At 37.7% G+C, this 14,651-nt stretch overlaps 1 protein-coding gene across 3 annotated transcripts; it reads left to right on the top strand.

Moving 5' to 3' along the window:
* Positions 1 to 2,348: 2,348 nt before the first annotated feature.
* On the top strand, positions 2,349 to 13,124 carry LOC136836472 (uncharacterized). Of its 3 annotated transcripts, none has more exons than XR_010852403.1 (3): positions 2,349 to 2,562; positions 8,165 to 8,245; positions 12,557 to 13,124. XR_010852403.1 is itself a non-coding variant. In XM_067100746.1 (3 exons), exon 3 carries the CDS (start codon positions 8,604 to 8,606, stop codon positions 9,513 to 9,515), a length of 912 nt encoding a protein of 303 aa, XP_066956847.1. In that variant the 5' UTR covers positions 2,349 to 2,562; positions 5,696 to 5,798; positions 8,165 to 8,603; the 3' UTR covers positions 9,516 to 10,227. The 3 variants fall into 3 exon arrangements, 2 of the variants coding, with proteins under 2 accessions (XP_066956847.1, XP_066956846.1); XM_067100746.1 differs by lacking the exon at positions 12,557 to 13,124 and adding an exon at positions 5,696 to 5,798 and having other exon boundaries at positions 8,165 to 10,227; XM_067100745.1 differs by lacking the exon at positions 12,557 to 13,124 and having other exon boundaries at positions 8,165 to 10,227.
* Positions 13,125 to 14,651: the final 1,527 nt, after the last annotated feature.

Here is a 14,651-nt window from a genome sequence, read left to right on the forward strand (position 1 = left end):
CGGAAACAAATCATGCTAGGAGCATCGGCTTAGTACACTTGTGGAAGTGTTGCCACAATGTATTACTTCATCTTAAATATTCACTTAATTTTCTGTTATGGAATTTGTTTTTAATAAATGAAAAAAAAGATTACCGGTATTTAAATGACTACTCTGTACTTGACACGTCCCCTTTTGGTTTTTCTAGAAAAGAAACTATTGAGATGGTTATGTGTCTGTCCGTCCGCACTTTTTCTGACCGCCCTCACATCTTAAATTAAGACCAAGACTTAAAAACTACAGAGGCTAGAGGGCTGCATACTGGTATGCTGATCATCCACCCTCCAATCATCAAACATACGAAATTGCAGCCTTCTAGTCTCAGTAGTTTTTATTTTATTTAAGGTTAAATGTAGCCATGATCGGGCCTCTGGCAACACTATAGGACAGGCCACCACCAGGCCGTGGCTGAAGGTTTCATGGGTCGCGGCTCATACAGCATTATATGCTGTACAGAAAACTTGATTGCGGCTAAGAAACTTCGGCGCATTTTATACTTGTTTCTTTAGAGAACATATTTTCTTTTGTTACCCACACGCAGCAGTTACCCGTTTTCTCTGTACTGAAACGATCTCCATTTTCTAGAAATCTCACAAATGAACAGCTCCTACCTTCTTCGCCCTACCTCTTGTATTAACCTCACTGATCACAATACGCCGAGAGGTAAGTGCAGTCACACAAGACGCTTCTTCCGGAAGGAAATCATTTGTTCTATTATTAACCTCCACAACTTTTCATCTCCGGTTCCCCACTGTTTATCTTTCATTTCGTACTGCAAACACGGACAAACAAAAATATCACACACGCACACACACACACGCACACACAGACACACACACACACACACACACATATATATATATATATATATATATATATATATATATATATATATATATATATATATATATATATATATATATATATATGTGTGTGTGTGTGTATATTATGAGTTTTTCCCTTTCACAATTTCTGTTGTAGGCGATCGCCTTTGTGGCATTGACTTCTATGATGCTAACTTTTTCACATTTCTTTACTTATGTCTTCCATCTTTCTTCAAAATTCTGGATAAGTACACATAATCGTGGTGTGGTTTTCATTTTACGTGCTACGGTTAGATGTGGCTGTGTCTAAGTGTTTTAAAGCAAGAACTAACACATAAAAACTAAAACTATCCTCCGTACTATTTATACCTCCAAGCTGACGGCAGTATATGATTAGGGGAGTTGCTATTGTTTTTATTTCTAATGTTTAATTTACAAGGGAGATGTTAGTTATTTACATAATATGTTATTACATGGTGTAACTACATTCCTTTATTGGGTTTACATTCTATTTTACATCTGTTTCTACATCTCATATTTCTAAAAAAAATTGTTGATTTCATCGTTTGTAATGTTTAACCCACGCCCAAATGATAATTATCGTACATTACGATTAAACTGCCTCTGGTACGATGTACGATACCTTCTCCAACTACCGTACGTTTTATACGATATTTCTGGTATTTGAACTTTTTTAAGACTATTGATTAAAAAGCATTTCCATCAAGATAATGATTATCTAGAACATAAGAAGTCGTAATTTCTCCTACGATTTGTAGCGTAATTATGTTTGAGATTATTGAGATGGGTAGGCTAATTGTACTGGTGATGTACACGTGTGTTCCAGTGTCACGTCTCATTTTTTTACGGACACGAACAGAAATTCGAACAAAGTCTGTTCTAAACAGAAAGAGTGTTTAGCAAGATCAATCTGTTTCAGACAAAAATCAGAAGTAGATACTGTTTGCGGGGCTTTGTTGGCTTCTGAGCGTATTAAAAACCAAGTCTTGTGTTAAGTTTACGCCATCCAAAGACATGCTCGACCGTTGAAATAAAAGTTCACAGCTGCCTGACAGTGTAGCCCAAAATTGGATGCAGTAGCAAAGTAGAGAACTATTCCTTTAATCTCGGTATCTCTTTTTACTTTGTACGTTGTAGGCCTAGGGTTTCAGTTTCTGTTTCATATGTCTTTTTTTCTGTAAAATGTTACATTTTTATCTTCAAATTGAGAGAGGAACATTTCAACTCAAACTAGTTTTGCTTAATCATAATAAATGTATAAACGATGTACAAGTATTTATTTTGATACCAAGAAATGTTGTGTTGATAAAGATTCCGCCATTTATTATATACCACCATCATATTACTGTAGAGCATAGTGTAGTGGTAAAATATACATTAATTTTTCACAAGAATGCGCCAATTTTACGATAATTTTGGTAGAGAAACGATAATTTTGAAGTATCAGTACAATAACTTGGTCAGGAAAATCTGGCAGACCTGTAGCACGCAAACTTGCAAGGCGATTGTGTGGTTCAGGGGTCGAATTGATCCAGTGAAGATAATATCCTGGATATATCTGTGATAACAGACCTTCTAGCTGTGTAGAGACGACTCTCATTCGGCAAGACAACGACATCAAGACGATTTAATGAGGTGCAAGAATTCTCACAACGAAAAACTAAATTTTTACATGAAGGTAAGAACCACCGCCATTTTCTTTGTTGCTGATACACACACACACACACAGTAGTGTCCTGATAATCAAATTTCTGCAGCAATGAGTGTGAGTGACCCATTGTGGGGCAGGGTTTTGTGTATCTGGAAGCGGATCCGTGGGCAAGGTTACGAGTTCACATTCACATTTTGATCTTATTGTATAGTATCCTGGACACTAGACTTTATCTCTCTCTCAGTTACGGGACAGCGCCAGACGTATGAGGTCTGATGCACCGTTACTCAAGCCAGTGACCTACCTACCTACCAGAGGAACAGACTTCCCAGGCTAACAATAGCTTGGCCTTCGCTAAAATTTGAGTAGCAACATATTTTATATTTATAGTTAAAGCAAGTACACATGAATGTTTTCGCATTGATTTACAGCAATTGCCGGTTATTTTTCGTTAGACTCCAGCCACCTCCCGCTTTATAATTTATATTTTTCTTGGGTAAATCACATCAAAACAAAAAATTTCTTCTCAATACATAACCTTCGCAAATGCCTAATAGCAGAGAAAAACAAGGACTTGTAAGGTAAGACTATACCAGACCCCCTCCATAACTAATAGGGCAAAATTGTAACCAGTAAACACCCTTAGTAGTTTACGTTAGGTTGGTATTTTTAGGTTCTTTTACTACCTTATCATTTCCTGGCCATTTTTGCATGAAAAATCCAAAATGGTTTTCATGCAAAAATGGCTAGCTGGCACCTTTGGAAATGGCTGGCTGGAGTCTTCCGAAAAATTACCCAATTGCCATTCAGTGAAAGTTTACTAGATATTGTTGAAAACTAACAACGCTTAAAAAGGAAAATAGAAAAGTTCCAAAGATTTTTTTTTTCATTCAGAGTTGCAGATGATTATACAAAATGGTATGTACTATCCTGAAATGATGTTTCAATCTCAAAGCAGATAATAAGACTTGGCAAAAAAAAAAAAAAAAAAAAAGTCTGCATGCCGCTATTTGTCTACCAGGGAAACCGCATAAGGAGAAATCGGTCTATTCTAGACACACGAAATGATAGCCTTATTGACTAAGAACTTATTTTTTTGTTTTTTGGAGTCACCTCCAGTTTGTTTTCCTGTTACTCGTTTTGAGTAAAATAAAGAAATCAAATTCTTAGCAGAACAGTTCTCCTTTGATGCTTAAGTAAGACGACCAGCCATCCAACCCTTTCATAAATGTTCGACAAATAGTAAAACTGGCCAACTGCATGAGCAACGGGGAATCGCTTCATTCAGACAACCATTCCAGTTCTCAGTTTATTGTGGTCTTTGCTAATCATTATCATTAATATCGTTTAATGTATTCCTGCTACTATCGTCATTTATGTTTAATACGGTGGTAACTTCAGTCATTGTTTGCTGCCTATACTTTCCATCATGCTTTCAGAATATTAAACTAATCCAACAATAATCGCTTAACAACATTACACTAGTAAAAGAAGGAAAAGCTGAGTAAAGTAAGTTTATGATAAACAAAATAAATAAACCTAATGCAGACTGTATACTTTTCTATAACATAACAACAAATACAATGAACGGGTTTCTCGTTAAATATTTTTTTCATATACAATCTTCAGAGAGAGAGAGAGAGAGAGAGAGAGAGAGAGAGAGAGAGAGAGAGAGAGAGAGAGAGAGAGAGAGAGAACAATTTTCCCACACGAGGCAGTTTAGGTCAGTACAGTGAAACAGGAAACCTACCACTGTTTCTGGCGAAAGCAGTAAAGTAAAAAATGAAAGTTGACATCCATGTTTTTAAGAAGAAAATTACATGTATGTAACCCTGAATATATTGATGCTGAAACAGGTGCAATGAAGAACACAGGCTAGAAATTGAAATATCCTGTAATAGACAATGCATGGAAACTGCAATGAAGGCCTTTTATAATAATAGCAACAACGAAAGATATACGCTAAAAACCTGAAATTTGTATAAAACCCCACTGTTCTTTTCTCATCAATCATTCAACATTCCCACAGCCGCTATGCCTTTAGTCCAGGGGGTTGTAGCCAGAGGTCTTCCAATAGCAGCAGGAAGGAGACCTTTGGCGAAACCCATCAACACTGATAATCGTGACACCCAGCAACGGAAGTGCTTCTAAGAGCTGCACCTGTAGAACAATGATGATATCCAGCTTCTTTTCGCATGGTCACCAATATTGAAACAACGTGAACTTGGCATTAACCAGGCAGTTTGAGGCAAGAAGGCGCCAGCCAGTCAGCAGTAAGAATCACGATCACATAGCTATGACCATTCTTCAGTTTGGCAACCCCACATACAAACCCCATAAACTACGATTATTGCACTGCACTTCTTGTAATTATTGTGATCATATTCTGCCGGAGGACGAAACATTGAATGTTCCTTTACTGTGTGATAGTAAAAAGATCAAGAAAATACACCTGGATATGTTTTTACCCCCAATGATATGAATCATAAGGGTCATTTCATGAATAAATTTGTCCCATATGATTGGATCAACAAGACACTATAACTGCAATGTGGAATAGTTGCTTAGAGTAGCTACAGAATCTTCTGATCTCTTGCTGTTTAAGCGAGAAGCAAATTCATTTCTGCTGTCTGCTGACGTCTCCTGCATTCAGGTGTATCTATTTTTTTCTCTGTACCTTCATATCTCTCTGTTCATCTAATTTTCCCGTAAACTGTCTCTCTCTGCAGGCTGATTTCCTTTTGGAGCCCTCTAGGGTTATGATCTGTTGATTCTGTCCATAAGGGTTTCAGTCAGGTGGCTGTAGTCAGATATGGTGAACTTGATCACATTAGTTGTTTATCAAAAACTGGCATCTCATCTGAATTTGTTATTATGGTGTTTGTGAACGCGTTCAGATGGGATGCCACGTTGCTCGACCAATAGTTTGGCCGCTATATTGAATACAAAGTGGCGGACTTTCGAATAGGTGTTTTCACGTATTTCAGCTCCTAGTTGGAGTTCAAAGACAAACTTTATGTCTTTTCCTCTGCACTGTGACACACTGAGCACATTTCAAAAGGTTTTATTTAGGTGGAATTAAATTTAAGGGCGATATTGTTCATTCTATTAGCTTTTTTTTTTTTTCATTTTGAGTGTATGCTAATGCCTTTTTCAACAGTTTGTTTTCAGACTCCTGTGAAAATGCCTCGGGAACTGATTTTGATCCCTGCATATTCTGCCAGGATGTGTGAAGAACAAACAAAAGGAATCCCTTGAGACCAGTAAGTGAGGATTCTCTGTGCAGTGTTAATGACAGCATTGTAGAAAGACTTACACACCACGATTAAACATATCTCAAATGCTTGAAGACATTTAAAGAACACAATGTTCTAGATCAAATAAATAAGCTCACCTGGCACAAGTCGTGCTATTCATCCTTCACAAGTAAGACACATCTTGCAAGACCATGTAAATGTCATCAGCAGCCAGGGCAATGCAAGTTTTACAAGACTTTGAGGCTGAACCTGTTAGAAAATCTCTGAGATCAGACACAAGTCTTATTAATTGGGCATAATGCATGTTTTGCCAGTTGGATGTTACAGACTCAAAGCTTTCCGATACAATGCTCAAGCTTTGCAAATGTAATCTGACCATGGCACATAGATTGGCGGGCATCAACGACGTTATTGCTGCAGAAAGGAAGTATCACTTGAAATGCTATGTACTTTTCAAAAGAAAGAGGTCAGAAGTGCACACTTTTTGGGATGGAAGATGAGCAAGCAGATTGCTTTGGGACAATCATGGAAGAGCTGGAGCTAGGAATAGCAGAGAGACACGTTTATTCCCTCATTGCAGCTTGGGATTACTACATTGAGACCCCTTTATGTGAATATGGTGCAAATGCAGGCCCATACAGAAGTGATAGAAAGGAAAAAGTCGCCAAATTTCTGGAAGATAAAGTGGCATTCATGCAACCTCTCGATGTCAAAAAACCACTAATTATTGTCCCAGCATCTCTTAAGGACTCATCATTAAAAAAAGATGCTGGATTCAGACAATGACAGTTCCGTGGAAGACGGGGGATTTCTACAAAAGAAGACTGCTAAAAGATTAGTTCATCTTGATGGTGAAATTACAAGCTGAATGTTACGAGTAGCCCTGAAAATATACCATGATATCAAGCACAACCCTGGACACAACACAGTTGGCGAGATTGACACTGACCATGCCTCTAGAGTAGTATCAAAGTAGTATCTGCTTGTCCACCAGCTGTGTTCAGGTGACAACAGAAAATGAGGGTGATGCAGAAGAAGGAAGTGAAATCAGGAACAAGGTTCTGAGTGTTTGTCAGAACATAGTGTGCCTTGCATCAAAAGGTCAAAAAATGATGCCAAAGCATCTTGGGCTGGGAGTGGCTGTGCATCAGGCCACCCATTCAAATGGTCATTGTCCACGGCCAGGACACCAACGTTCTTGTTCTGCTAGTGGCTCACCAAGAATTGCTGACCCAGTTTCTGTGGATGCAGGCTGGAACTGCGAGAAAGAAGCAGTTCATTGCTGTTCACCAAATCAGACTCACAAACTCTGAGAGATCCTCGATTATGGGATTTCATGCACCTACAGGGTCAGATTCAACAAGCCAGTTTGCTGGCATTGGAAAATAGACTGCCTGGAATGTTTTTGTCAAAGACCTAAACCTAATTGAGGCACCTGATGCCGATGGCTTTCCAGACCAACAAGTGTTAGATGCAGCTGAACACTTTGTTTGTAAACTTTATGACTCATGCACACAGAGCCAATCAGTCCACCAAGTGCGATGTGCAATGTTTTACAGAGCCAAAAAGACACTGGAGAACATACCCCCTTCATACAGACACTGATCTGGAGAGGAGCAAACGAAGTCCTCCAGAAGTTGCCTCCTGTCCAGGAGAGTGGTTGGGAGTTCAAAATAGCAGATGCTAACACTCTTTATCTGAAGCCAAAACTTCTCACCGCAGAACCTGCAACTACTGTCTGCTTAGAGCTGACTTCGAGTGGATGTTCATCAGGAGAAACATGCGGTGCATCTAGACGTTGCTGATGCACACGTCTGTCTCTGGCATGCACCAAAGCATGCTTGTGCAAAGACTACTGCAGAAACCCAAGTTCACTGGAACTTCAGTTGGAGTGAAGAAAAACATCTTCCCTGAAAAGAAGGCATGACTAGTGTCTCCCACTGCTCTTTATCAGCAATGACACGAAGTCAAGGACCTAAGATGACAATGTTATATTCACCATGGCCATGCTTGTAGCAGTCCATTATATTTTTTTATTGTGTGTACAGTTGACTTATTTTTACGTATTTCGCTTTGTACGTGCTGTCAGGTTGTAACAAGCACGGATTTCTTGTAAAACACAATCTGAAGACATACATAAAATAAATTGCTTCTAACTCGTAAATGTGATCAAGTTAACTTTTTTTTGAAGCTAAGGTTTTTGAAGCTAAGGTTTTCAGCTTGTCGATTTTTTGCAGAAGACTTAAAAAAAGAAACAAGGAAGAAATAGAAAACAACTCTACTATGAACATATGCTTAATTAAACTTGCTAAGAAGAGAGTCTCATCTGCAATTAATAATAATAATACTTTGACCATTCTTGACATTTACAGGTTCCAGTATCAGAACAACTGACGCAAGCTCAAAGATGAGACAGGAATTTTAAAGAGGAGATATTGCCAGCCTTCATTGCTGTAAGTGTAAAACAGTAGGCTTATTTACTGTGGATAGACAGTAGTGGACTTTAATTTCTGGTGAGACAGAAGTGGCCTTTGTTTAATATAATACTGTAATAACGGATTTTATTTACTATAAGAATAAGATAATGAAATATATTACGTTAGTCCAATGTACAAAATTAGTGGACTTCATTATTGTAAGGATGTAGTAGGTTTTATTTCTGTAAAAGTACAGTAGTAGACTTTATCACTGAAAAGCAAGAAGTAACTAGATTTGTAACTGCGGAAAAGAAATAGTGGAATTCATTGTTGCAAAACGAAAATTCTGGAGTTAATTTTTTAGGAGCTAAGCCATGGTAAAAAAAAATTACTCATGGGTAACTCTGATTCCCGCTGTGAAACGTGCAAAAATTGTCCTGGCAGTCACAGTAATGCAGGAGATAAGTGTACTTGTTCTTGTAAAAAAAGAGTGACGTGTACATGCAAATGCAATGTTGGTAAGGGGGATGACATTGCACAAAAAGTCTCTGCAATTGTAGGAGGTGTAGCCGTTGGTACAGCAGGCATATTAGTGACTGTGTTGACAGGTGGTGTTGCCCTCACTATAGTTGGAGGAATGCTTGCAGGAACTGGGATCAGTTCACTCATCCATGGATCAGTGAAGGCAGGAAAACGTGAAAAGATTTGTGGAAAACACTTTGGGGCTGATGTTGGTGTTGGATTGGTCACTGGCATCATTGGGGGTGGAAGTGCAGTTGCAACAGAAAGTCTTGCTAGTGTTGCAGTATCTAATGTTGCTAGAGATGCCATCAAAAGAGGAGCAATTAAACTTGGGATTCGGGCAGCCGGCGGAATATTGTCTTCTGTAGCTAGAACAGCTGTGTGTGAATTTGGAGATTGTGCAAAAGGTAACAAAAAGTGGAGAGAATATGGAAATGACCCCGAAAAATGGGGCAAAGCTATTGTTTTTGGGGCTATGGCTGGAAGAGATTGCCATACATCAACTTTTTCGAAGTTAAACTTACCAGTTCAAATTGCCGCCACTAAAATTATTGAAGAAAAAGAAAAGAACAAAAAATCTAAGCAGTTGCAGCAAAATTCGACTTTGCCAGATATTAGCTCCAGTGAAAAACAGCAAGAGTTCATCATGGAACTTGCAAAAACAACTTTGACCACAAGCAAAGAAATCTTGGACAAAGTAAATGAAGACAATGAAAATGCATATGAAATGTTCACATCTGCTGTAATAGTTGAGAATCCAGAAGGTCTTAGATTTAATACATAGAGTAAAAGGCAGAGAATATAGGCAGGTGCTGCGCAGGTGCTTAACTGAAAGGATGAAGAGAAAGGCATTCATACAGTTCTTGATTTTACTTTCAACTTTCATCAAGTTGCTTTAAACATTTATTCATACTCACACACTATCATCAAACATGGCATGAAGAGATTTTCATCGGTAACAGTCACATGGTGAATTAATTTCATATTATTCAGCAAGCTTACATATGTATTTTTTTATAGATATGGTTATTTCAAGTATTGTGAATAGCTTCTGCTGCACTAGATGGTTTTGTAAATATTATATGGTATTGTAGATATTATCCTACTTAACCAGATATTGTTCACACACTAAGATAATAGTTGTCCTTGTTCATTTTTGCAACACAAGGACAAAACCACACCCATGGGATTGCACGATTTTGAAAATTATCCATCACATAGCCATGATTATTCTCATAGTAACTGGTGACATTTGCTAATTTATAACTAGTTGAGGGCGAGTTCTTTCTCTGGTTCATAGTAACGAAGGTTGCCAAATTTAAAATGAAATTGAATCAGATTTGAATTTCAAAGGTTAGTCATTATGGTTGTCAAAAGAAAGGTTTGGAACTAGGAAGTAGACATATTACTGGAGTTATTTATGTGTGTACCACTACAAATATTCGTTATGTAATACAAGATGCAAATATAATAAAAATGTATGTTCCTGATAAAAATTCTGATTTTTATTTTCTCCTTCTGTATCAGCACCTGGAAACTATTGAATGTGATGTGTAATTAAAAATAGATCAGAAAATCTAAAGGACTTTTGCAAGGTCATAACATAACTACAATGTAAATCAGGAATTACTGAACCTGAGTAAAGATAGTACTATCAGTTGCTAGGGTTTCTGCTTAGACCATGTCATCATACTTTGTAACATGGCCATCAAGCCTAATGACATTGGTGTCCAAGCCTGAATGACACGACAGATCTTCCTCTTGCCAGGTAGAAGTCACTGAAAATAGAAGTGAGGAAATTCTAAAGCTTGCCAATAGGTGGATGGCATGATACAGCAAATCAGTAATGTAATTCTAGGCAGCTCATCTCAGAATAAATGTGAGAAAAGTAGCTAGATAGTCATCACAAGTTTGCTGTACGATCAGTCAAACCACAAAGATACAGACATGAATTTGTGTGATCTTTATTCCATAGGTCAAAACGATTCACATAAGGACCATGCAATGAATATTTGATGTAAACCAGAACTACGCTTTATACCGCCATTCCTTTGTTTAAAGATTTCTATAAGTAAATGTATATCCCCGGGATCATCTTATATACTGGAGTGGAAGGCAAAAAGTAATCAGAGAAGGGGTGTTTGAAGGATGCCATTGTACTTTAAGCCCAGGTATATAAAGTCTAAGCCAAAAGGGCAGGAAAGAGAAGTAACGAAAGACAGGAACACGCCTAGCTCCGATGACCCATGTTTTAATTTTTTTTCTCCTGTTTTCACCTTCCACTCTCCCTCTGAAGTCCTAGCTGCAACCCATTACAGTTGGCTAACCAAGGGTCTAATTACCTGCTTATATTGGAAGCAACAATGTGTTTTCGAGGAAACTGTCCTGTATTAGTCCTTATCACCCCGGGTTGGACTCGGGAGCTCCTGCTGGTAAAGTGAGCATAGTATCACATACAACACAAGACAGAGACAAAGCAAAGAACACCTATTTAATGCATGACAACATAACCAGATATGGAGCAGCCGAACAGACTGCAACTACACAACCATATTGGAATGGTTACTTATTGACGAAACTGGGAGGGCTAATTAGGATGTCAGTAAAAATTGGTTTCAGTCCGAAAAGAAGAAAACTATTTCACTATGGAATACTTCCACTACACAAATGAATCTGCTGAACAGAACAGTGGCAGCATCTCATTACCATTACCTAACCTAATATGATTGCTTACAGCAACATAAAATATATTCATAAGAGAATGAAGATTATATTCTGATTACAAAATTAATAAATGTAACAGAGATCACAATCTCATTCTAATGCCATTTAAATATATATTACATAATTTCAAATACTAGTTCATCCTGCTTGCACTATATTTGCAAATACAAATATTACGTTAGGGTCAATAGATAAAACACTGAACGGAGCGAGACAAAAATATGTATCTCACAAACCTAAATTGGTTCTTATTCTCATCACTGCATTTTGCTATCTTCCAGAAAGCCCTGCTCCTTTCAAAATCGACTTTTGCAAATTAATTTGCCCCACATATGGCAACATATATGTGGGGGAAAGGCACCTGCAGCAGCATTGTTACTGACAGTCTCCTTCCACTTAGTGCTCTCATTCCGTGGTCTTCCAAATTCTTGTCTTCCAGGATGCAGGTCCCAGCCTCCTCCTTTAATGCACATCCACCAATGGATAGAGCAACTCCACTTGTTACATAAGTAGCCACTCAGCCTACTTGTCCAGTAGCACCAATGACCACTTTGCTTTAAGCAATGCCAGCTAAGCCTGCTAGGCTGCCACTTACATACCCAACTGCTCTGTTTGTTGCATACTCTTTGCCATTCATTCTTTTTTATGGGATTTTTTCTCTTTTGCCTTACAAAGCACCTGCAGTCATGATTTCAGTTGCTGGGCAGCTGCATAACCTGTAAAAAACATCAGTCCGAATTCCTGTAGCTGCATCATTGTTCTATTCACTGGTTGCAGCTTTTTGCATAACATGTGTACAAGTTCCAACATTGTATTTGTAAGTACAGCAATGCTCAAATCTGACGAAATGTGATTCTTTTTGCATCATCCGAAATCTCAGACTCTGCTTAATGGTTGCCAAGTAGTGTTAAAGTTTATATTTCCAATGTCATACATGTCGATAACTTTGCAAATTCACAACTAACACTACTTTCCTTATGGGTATATGAATATGATCATTTTTATGCATTGGTATAATTTGCAATCTTTGTGACATGAATTAATTTTTTTTACATTGTTTAGCCCAAAGCACGGTGTGATATGGTTATTATCAATTCACAGTACCCATGCATCTGATACCCAACTCCGTCTCTTACGATGCTCCTGATTGGCCATTGATCAGCCAGTCACAGGGCTGGAAACTCGTCAGTCTCTTCGAGCCGTCACCAAGTAAACATCTACACTGCGACCTCTGCTGTCTGCGCACATCCCCGCTCATTTTAATATTCTTAATCTTTTGCTTGTTATTTTCATATTGATAGCCATACCTATAATTTTTGGCTGCATTGTCATCCATAACGTTTAAGCTACGATGATGTATGAAACACAAGACGATAAATGATAAATGCACTGCAATGTCATGTAAGGAATGAAAGAATATATTTAATATAAAAAAAATTCCAAGTTGATTTCATTATACATATTTTAGCATTAAGTTTACTGAAGTACATAATTCATATATCATTATAATCCTTAAATCATTGACTTGACAATGATTTAATTGGGAAACATTACTTTTCTTCGGGTTAAACTGAGGTGTAATGAAAGTTATATCTTTTGAAAGACATATTTGATGAGGAGAGGTCACAGCGTAGATGTTTATTCGGTGACGGCTGGAAGAGACTGTCGAGTTTCCAGCCCTGTGACTGGCTGATCGATGGCCAATCAGGAGAGTCGTAAGAGATGGGGTTAGATATCAGATGCACGGGTGGTGCGAATTAATAATAGCAATCTTGTCGGTGCCAGTGAGCTTGACTTGCTACTTGAAGTGGTCTTCATAACAATGTCTACAACATATAACAGTAGGCCTAGTAAGCTTAACGGTCATAACAAAATGTTCAGAATAGGAATAAGAATTACAAAAATTTTCTTTGAATTTATAAGTTTGAGGCTATGTTCAACCGCCTGCATATTGTGTAATGGTTTATAGGCCTAATGAAAATAATCTAATGTTTCTCAGATGTTATCTTGTTTAACTAAAGTATTCACAGTTAGAGGTTACCTGTTCTTTGAAGAATAAAAGACGATGATCCTTTAAATTATATCAAGAAGATAGCTAGTAATTTAAATTTTTATTACTAATAATGCAAAGAATAACGTAACTTTTTTTTTACTGACGATGAATGTTATTTTCTTGAAAGTCCTTCTATTTGCTTTTGGCATATAATTGATTCATTCATAAGCTAATTTTAAGTGCAAGAATGTATAGATAAGCTTTCTGGCCAGAAACTGCTAATATTGAAATGTGATTGCTAGGTGCAAGTAAAGAAAAAATAACACGCCTAGGCCTAGGAACAAAACCCTGGCATTAGTAAGTGCAATGGCATAGGCAAATATTTTCTTATAAACCATTATTTCTGAAGTGGTTAAGAAACGTAACAGAAACAACATTAATTTTTATAACAATCCAAATATTCCTATAATAAAAATAAATATTTTCAAGATGATTTCACTGTCTCTATTCACTGAGGACTTATGTTCCAGGTGGTTCATGTTGCCGCCACTTGATTTTCGATGAACACATCAAACAAGTAAAAAATGTGTCAAAGTTTCTTTGGCGGAATCGAGTTTTCTGTACAGTGTGTAATCAAGACCACCGAAAATAGATCTATCTTTCGGTGGTCTCGGTATAATGCTGTATGAGTCACGTCCCATGAAACTCTAACCACGACCCAGTGGTGGCCTGGCCTATATCATTGCCAGACGCACGATTGTGGCTAACTTTAACCTTAAAAAAAAAAAAAAACTACTAAGGCTAGAGGGCTGCAATTTGGTATGTTTGGTGATTGGAGGGTGGATGATCAACATTCCAATTTGCAGCCCTTTAGCCTTGGTAGTTTTTAAGATCTGAGGGCAGACAGAAAAAGTGCAGACAGAAACAGGTACTGGAAGATAAAAGTGCAGACAGACAGACAAAGCAGGCACAATAGTTTTCTTTTCAGAAAACTAAAAAGCTACAGAACACCTCAGGTCTAATAATCCATTTATTTTCCATTATCCCAAATCCACCAGGGGTTCGCTCATTAACATATACTTAAATAAAAAAAGGAGCAGAAGCCAGAATTTACAAAATACCAAGCAGCAACTGTAATGAGACTTATGTGGGGGAGACAGGTAGATCCATCACGTAAAGGTTAACAAAGCACAAAAGATCAGT

The sequence above is a fragment of the Macrobrachium rosenbergii genome, chromosome 56 (assembly GCF_040412425.1).
Source record: "Macrobrachium rosenbergii isolate ZJJX-2024 chromosome 56, ASM4041242v1, whole genome shotgun sequence".
Classification (NCBI taxonomy): Eukaryota; Metazoa; Arthropoda; class Malacostraca; order Decapoda; family Palaemonidae; genus Macrobrachium; species Macrobrachium rosenbergii.